Source organism: Phyllobates terribilis, unplaced genomic scaffold, assembly GCF_046119375.1.
Source record: "Phyllobates terribilis strain yellow unplaced genomic scaffold, ASM4611937v1 Scaffold_2__4_contigs__length_985480577, whole genome shotgun sequence".
Lineage (NCBI taxonomy): Eukaryota > Metazoa > Chordata > Amphibia > Anura > Dendrobatidae > Phyllobates > Phyllobates terribilis.
This window is the reverse complement of record NW_027362762.1, coordinates 887,869,073-887,876,937: the sequence shown is the minus strand read 5'-3', so window position 1 is coordinate 887,876,937 and position 7,865 is coordinate 887,869,073. Positions and strand designations below refer to the sequence as shown.

At 42.0% G+C, this 7,865-nt stretch overlaps 1 protein-coding gene across 1 annotated transcript; it reads left to right on the top strand.

The window, feature by feature from the left end:
* The first annotated feature begins 214 nt into the window (after positions 1 to 214).
* Positions 215 to 7,561, top strand: LOC141235851 (uncharacterized protein C3orf38-like). The gene is made up of 3 exons (XM_073668202.1): positions 215 to 336; positions 3,010 to 3,032; positions 6,763 to 7,561. Exons 1-3 carry the CDS (start codon positions 246 to 248, stop codon positions 7,183 to 7,185), a joined length of 537 nt encoding a protein of 178 aa, XP_073524303.1. The 5' UTR covers positions 215 to 245; the 3' UTR covers positions 7,186 to 7,561.
* Positions 7,562 to 7,865: the final 304 nt, after the last annotated feature.

The window sequence follows — 7,865 nt, the reverse complement described above, 5'->3', positions numbered from 1 at the left end:
TTATCAAAGGGTTATGCTGGAAATTGTAATTTCCCCAAAAATAAACAGAAATCTCTTTAGAGATTTTTCACTTTGATTATGCTCTAGATAGAATAAAACCCCATTCTGGAGCACTGCTGGAATATTCTGTGTCCCTTACTACATATATTGCTGCCAGTCATTTTGTTGTAATGATGCCACTCCTTTTTACTTTTAGTTTCGTTTCCTCAGTTACATCACCTTGTTTCCACAGCAGCTGCTTAGAAATGGAGCGATACGTTAAACAGGAGTCACGTTGGGATGTCTACCCAGGAACAACAGGAGAAGGGGCACATGGAAATCAATCATATCCAACAGGTATGTTACAAGTTTAATGACAGCACAAGAGCACAATGTATAGTAATAATGTCATTGTTTCATAGGAAAAATAGAAGTTAGAATTTACTGACGTATCGAGTAAACATGATTACAAGTTTGGAATGATATTCCGTGCATTATCCACCTTTACTAACATGTATAATGACTATACCCGTGCTTTGCTTACTATGTGACCTGCTGTATGTATAAGATAGCATTTATCTGCAGAAAATATTCTACATTAATGGAGGTATTCTTTAGAAGAGAAGAGAGGGTAGACAAGTGCAGTCGCTACTGCTGCACCTAGTTCTGTGACTACTAGGGGAGATTTCAAAATGGGGTTTCCCCCTTCAACAAACCTTTTGTCTGCAGACATAATTAGCTAACCATGGGCAAAAATGTTCAGAGAAGGGACAACACCCTTTAAGGACACAGGAAGAAAAAAATGACACAATAGACTATAATGGTGCCGACGTGCTCTCTGACGTGAACGTTCTCTCTGACGTGCATCATTTTCGGGTGTATATGCTTACTGTAGACAGACACCCAGACACAATCTACTCCATCTGAGTGTCCACCTCCAGTAGGTGTACACGCCCGAAAATAATGCACATCAGAGAGCATGTACGCTCTGTCGGCACCATTATAGTCTAAGGCCCCGTAGGCGCATACGCCTGAATCCCGTTTTGCAGGGGGGTTGGACCTAACCCCTGATGTGGCCACTGAACAAGTGCCAGAATGCAATGTGAAAGCACCCTAACTTCTTGAATCCAGTATAATACTCACTTTACCTCAACCAGCATCTTCTGCCTTCATTGTGTCATGCGCTGTGCAGAGGGACCCAGCAAGACCAGCACCAAACCAGCAAAGGTGCAGCCACAGATGCACTTGGCACAAGCTGCCCAGCTAGGTGAGCCTTTAAGGGTGGGAATACTTTTCACCCTACTCCCAGTAATGGAAGGGGGACTTTGGCAGAGTCCTTCCCAGGCCCACTGTCGCTGGACAGCTAGCGTCTGGTGACACGGCTGGTGCCTAGTCCAGGACCAGGTGATTACTTGTGCAAGAACCCCAGGAGGTGTAACCAGAAGAGAAAAAGAGAAAACCACTGAAAAGATAGGAACACTACTGCTAGCACCGCTCACCACTACAGTACATGGGAACTGCAATAAACAGCAAAGGACTGAGCAGGGAGCAGGTTTAAATATCCCGCCTAATGATCAGGTATTGAATACCTCCCAATTATCCCCAGACAGCAACTCCCTGCTAGTTTGCACAGCAGAATGTAAAGAATCCCACCACTGCCTATTGCCAGACATAGCAGCCTCCTGCATTGCCTGGCAAATGGGAAAGACAGCGTCCCATCAGTGACATGGCGTCCCACGTCCTCACACATCCTACAACACCAGAATGCGATGCTCCATTAGATTGGGACAGTTTCCCAGCACGCATAGAAGCTCCGCCTCCAAGGTCATGACAATGGCGGCGCCTGCGACTGGAGTAGCATAGCACTACACCTGCTTCATTCCCAGGTGGGAGCACAGAACCACGATTCCTAACACATTGTCAGATAACTGGCACTGACCTAGAGGGAGGCAACAATTATATCATTGCTGGGCAGCTTTTGTTTTCATCCAGCTTGTCATACTATCTCCACAGTGATCTCTCCTAGCCCCCTTGATCACTGTTTAGCAATTCTGACTTCCATTGAGTTATTTCAATATGTATTTAAATAAGAACTTGCTGAGCAGCCAATGACAGAACCGGTCACAAATGGCAGAATGGTTTGGTGACAAATAGGCATGTACTTTTTAAATCCTCATGTGATACTGGTCCAGTGCCAGTTATTGTTTTGGTTTATTGCACCTGGTGTGTTTTATCCCTGATTGATTTTGCTGACCAAGGCCAGCAGCTACTCCATGGACACAACCCGGATCTCAGCAGTAAGGCCATATTCTAAAATAGTGAAAACCAGAGTATTCCCAGGGATTTGCTAAGCAAAGTTGCTTGTACAAGGTCTGGCTGTGGAAGCCCTAGAATTATATAGGCTGCAGATTACTCTATCCTTTTGTAACTTATCTCAGTTGTAATAAAATGAGTGAGATTCATTGACATGGCACAACACAACCTGATCAGTAAAGATTGGAGAGGTCTATATCTGAATTGTAATGAGTGTAACAAAATTGACAGAAAAAAATCAATATCATATAGTAAAGCATGAATGTGCCAAAATTTGAGTTCAGCAGATCGCTCAAATTTGGCATGGAAATTCGACGTAAATTTAATGATCCTTATTATGCTTTCGAGTCTTTCTAAATCCCAGAGCACAGTAAAGGAAAGGTCTGAAAACAAATAAATACCTTGTCTCTCACAATTTCCGTCACCGCCACAGACCGCCTTCTGGCCTCTTCTTCCCACCTTCCTGTCACATGACATGGTCTTCAGCCCTCTTCACTCTGCGTCAGGGCTTCTGACACCGAGCAGGTCTCTGACGACTTGGCATATCTCATGATGTTGCAGCACACATCATGACATCATGATGCTACGATGAGTGTCTCCTGAGGATTAGACAATTTTTCTTGTAAAATTTGAGATAAAGTCAAACAAATTCGCTCATCTTTCATATTATATTTTTCACTATATAAATCTTGAATATTTTTTTATTTTGTATTTCAGGTGGTGAGATTGTTGCTACTCAGGTAAGATGTGTTCTAAAATCATTGTTCTAAATGGTGCACCAGTGGGTACAGCGATGACATCTAACCAATGGCGTAACTAGAGTCTGATGGGCCCCGGTGCAGTATTTGGACAGGGCTCCCCCTGATACATATACACTACATATATGTATATGTATATATATATATATACCCTCCATCCTGGTATATGTCACTTATCTGGGGCCCCATTCTTGTATATATATCCCCTGTTCTGCCTCTGTTCTTTAATGTAAGGAAAAAAAGTAAACCATTATACTCAGCAGGGGCGAACACAGAAGCCATGGGGTTCCATACCAGAAGTATAATGCATTCCCCACAGTCCTCCATATAGGGTAAAGCACAGTCCACAGTCCTCCATATAGTATAATGCACAGCCCATAGTCCTCCATATGGTATAATGCACATCCCATAGTCCTCCATATAGTATAATGCACAGCCCATTGTCCTCCATATAGTATAATGCACCCTCCATAATCCTCCATACAGTATAATGTACAGCCCATAGCCCTACATGTGGAATAATGTACAACTCAGAGTCCTAGATGTAGTATAATGCACAGCCCATAGTCCTCCATACAATATAATGCACAGCTCATAGTCCTACATGTAATATAATGCAAAGCCCATAGTCCTTCATATAGTATAATGCACAGCCCATAGTCCTCCATATAGAATAATCCACAGCCTATAGTCCTACATGTAGTATAATGCACATCCCATAGCCATCCATGCAGTATAATGCACAGCTTGGAGTCGTAGATGTAGTATAATGCACAGCCCATAGTCCTCCATATAGTATAATGCACAGCCCATAGTCCTCCATATAGTATAATGTACAGACCATAGTCCTCCATATAGTATAATGTACAGCCCTTAGTCCTCCATATAGCATAATTCACAGCTTACCCTAGTACATCTTCTCCATCCTGGCCCTCCATCCTGGTATATGGCCCTCCATCCTGGTATATGGCCCTCCATCCTGTTATATATTCCCCCATCCTGGTATATGTCCCTCATCCTGGTATATGTCCCTCATCCTGGTATATGCCCCCATCCTGGTATATGTCCCCCCATCCTGGTATATGTCCCTCATTCTGGTATGCATATCCCCCATCTTGCTATATTGCCCTCCATCCTAGTATATGGCCCTCATCCTGGGCCCCATCCTGGTATATGGTCCTCATCCTGGCATATATTCCCCCATCCTAGTATATGGCCACCATCCTGATATGTATTCCCCCATCCTGGTATATGGCCCCCATCCTAGTATATGGCCCTCATCCTTCGCCCCATCATGGTATATGTACCCCATCCTGGTATATGCCCCCAATACTACTGACACCACTGTTATTCAATGCACAGAAAGAAACCCAATAAACGCTCCTACTCACCTTCCCAACGCTCTTGAAGCCAGCAGCTGAGTTAGGCATTAGACCGGAGAACATGACGTCACTGCCACGCGCCCCCAGTCACGTGCACGCCGACGTCAACTGCTGGCCTCTGATTGGCTGGCAGCATGTATTGCGGTGCACTGATCTGATGGGTCTGTATGCTTACAATATACTCTCACCCGCTGGGCCCGGTCGCAGCGCTGACCGCTGCAACCACAGTCGTTACACTCCTGTATCTAACTATTGTTATCAAATATTGTTAATAGCGTAGTTCTCTGCCATCCATACTATTCTCCCCATCAGAAGTGGGCAAGTCCGAGGCCACGTTCACATATTCAGTATTGGGTCAGTTTTTTACCTCAGTATTTGTAAGCCAAAACCTGGAGTGGGTGATAAATACAGAAGTGGTGACGTGTTTCTATTATACTTTCCTCTGATTGTTCCACTCCTGGTTTTGGCTACAAATACTGATGTAAAATACTGACCAAATACTGAAGGTGTGAACATGGCTCTACAATGAGAATTTTTTATCTCTTATATCAATATTCAAATAGACCTAACTTTATACTGATTGTTTTTGAAGCTGCAGAAATTTTAAAGAATTTTTTCAACATTTTTTGTCAGTGCTTGTAAATAAGCGTTTTCTTTCTACAAGTGTTTGAGTAATAACATAAAGTGAAATGAATGCAGTTTTTTACTGCTCATCGTTAGAGATGAACGGATCGATTTGCAGGACTTCGGTCCAGCGACCAGGTCAGTCTTAACTGGCGGCTAGATGGAAGTCCCACGAATCTCTTACTCTCTGGCGCGGCTTTTGTTTAGCCAGGCTGGCGCAATGTCACCTGTGTGTCACGCTGCATAGATGACGTTGCAACAGCCCAGACGAATCAAATGCTGCATCGGGGATGCTGGAAGGTAAGAGATTAGAGAAACTCACGTTTTGCCCAATGTACCACTGACATTGGACTCTAAATCGATCCGCTCATCTCTACTCAGCACACATTGTTACAGGGTTGACTAATAAGTAAGTGCTTTTGTGTCCATTATTTATTTATATTCTATCTATTTTTTTTTTGCATTTTCTTGTAGTTCCATCAATGCCCAGACTGATGAGGATAAAATAAATGGAACCTCCATCCTCAAGGAATAAACATGTTGAATGCCTGATATTTTTTCTGATCATAATCACAGCAGTGATAATAGCTAAGATTCTTAGGTTATTAAAGAGGACCTGTCACCCAGGCAAAAGGGAACGTTTCTGCTCTTATTTAACTCCTGCTGCTCCCCTAAGTAACATTTTTTTTTTGTTTAAATCTGCCACATGGCTCATATCTATGGTTTCATAGATATGAGCCTTTTTACTTACTGCTGATTTTTATGGTATATACAAAGGGGCATGACTCACAGGATTCTCTGGAAGCGTATCTTACGGCTGCTCTGTATTATTACACCGTGAGCACCGCCCCCTAGCTAAAAATAAGAAAAATTAACACTAAATAAAAAGGCCATATCTCTAGGACCATATAGCAGACTTAAACAAAACAAAAAAATTATGACACGGGTGAGCAGCGGGAATAAAATAAAACTAAAAGTTGGCCACTGTTGATCTGGTGACAGGTCCTCTTTAAGCAGCTACAGCCTATATGCTCACAAAATTACATACCTCTAGGGACATGCATCGCAATTTTTTATGTTTGGCCAAACCTGCAACTTCCATCAGTCTTTTTTGTGCACCAGCATAGAAAAAGGACCTAATTCAGCTACTTAGTGTTTTCCAATAATATGATACCCCTTTCATGGCCCCAACACAATATGATGCCCGCACATTGTCCTCAACATATATAGTATGATGCCCCAGAGTTCATTCGTCCTAGCAGTATGATGCCCCCATAGTGTCTGCATGGTGTCCCCAACATATATAGTATGATGCCCCCAGAGTTCATTCGTTCTAGCAGTATGATGGCCCCACAGTGTCCACACGGTGTCCCCAACATATATAGTATGATGCCCCCACAGTGTCTGCATGGTGTCCCCAACATATATAGTATGATGCCCCCAGAGTTCATTCGTTCTAGCAGTATGATGCCCCCACAGTGTCCACACGGTGTCCCCAACATATATAGTATGATGTCCCCAGAGTTCATTCGTCCTAGCAGTATGATGCCCCCACAGTGTCCTCCACATATATAGTATGATTCCCCTAAAGTTCATTTGTACAAGCAGTATGATGCCCCCCACAGTATGGGCAGTATGGGCTCGCAGTTTAATTTACCCATCTTTATCACGCATATAGATTAAATAGGTGTTATTGTTGTTTGCAGATGACCACCTATCAAATTGGAAGAAGTATATGTGAATGGTTCTACTATAAATTACCCAATCAGATACGTGATACTCATGAACCTTTCAATGAACTTGCATCTTGTTATTTTATGGAGAATGTACAACTTCAGTGCATCTATAATAAGGAAGGACAAAACAGAGTAGACTGTACAGGTCGTAAAATAATTGTTTGGGTTCTGTCTGGAATATTCAAAGAGGAGAATCTCAGCTTCAGCCCAAATGTTGAATGTGGAGGACTAAAGATTGAACTGGACAAATATGGTATATTGACTGTGGAAGTGTCTGGGACTGTACATAAGGACAATTCTTATATCGGTATATTTGATCATACGTTCACAGCGGTACGTTGTCCAAGTGATGGACAATTCAGAATTAAATCAGTTGAACTAAAGGTCGAATAACTGCATATCTGAGCTACATGGACATCTTTACAACCAATGTATTTAATATTAATGTAAGACTATGGTTTAATATCTACAGTTCTTATATGCATCCTAGGTAACAGACAACAATCAATCGTGTGTAGTCAGAAGCTCCAGCCATGTGTTGCTGTCCCCCATCTGCCCCATTTTTACTTTTTGAAGCTTAGAGAAAGAGTTAGAAGGGGTGAAGCAAGACATGATTACAGGTCCAGACTACACACAATAGTAGTCTGTAATCATTGAGACACATATACCTGCAGAGAAGTTATATGCAAAGGAGTAACGTATTTGTAATCAGAGTTTCTTCATTTTTAGCTATTCTTAGGTGTAAGCGCAATAAAAAGAACAGTTTCTGAAATGAGCATGGTGTTTAATATATTATGTTTTCAAAAATGTTGCTTGATTCTCTATTTTAACACTTGAAATCTGCTTTATTCAATAAGAGAAAACTTTTGAAGCACAATAAATTATTTTCTTATTAGAATATTTAATTGAGTCCATTAACTGGTACAAAAAGAGTTCTTAACCCTTTTGAGCCACAGCCTGTTTTCGCCTTCGTGACTGGGCCAATTTTTTCAATTCTGACCAGTGTTACTTTATGTTGTAATAACTCTGAAACACTTTAACGGATCCCACTTTAAACCAGAGAGTTATGTAAC

Coding starts and splice junctions, on each gene's coding strand:
- LOC141235851 (XM_073668202.1), top strand. CDS start 246: ATGGAGCGATACGTTAAACAGGAGTCACGTTGGGATGTCTACCCAGGA. Junction 337..3,009: donor AAATCAATCATATCCAACAG/GTATGTTACAAG, acceptor TTTGTATTTCAG/GTGGTGAGATTGTTGCTACT. Junction 3,033..6,762: donor GTGAGATTGTTGCTACTCAG/GTAAGATGTGTT, acceptor TGTTGTTTGCAG/ATGACCACCTATCAAATTGG.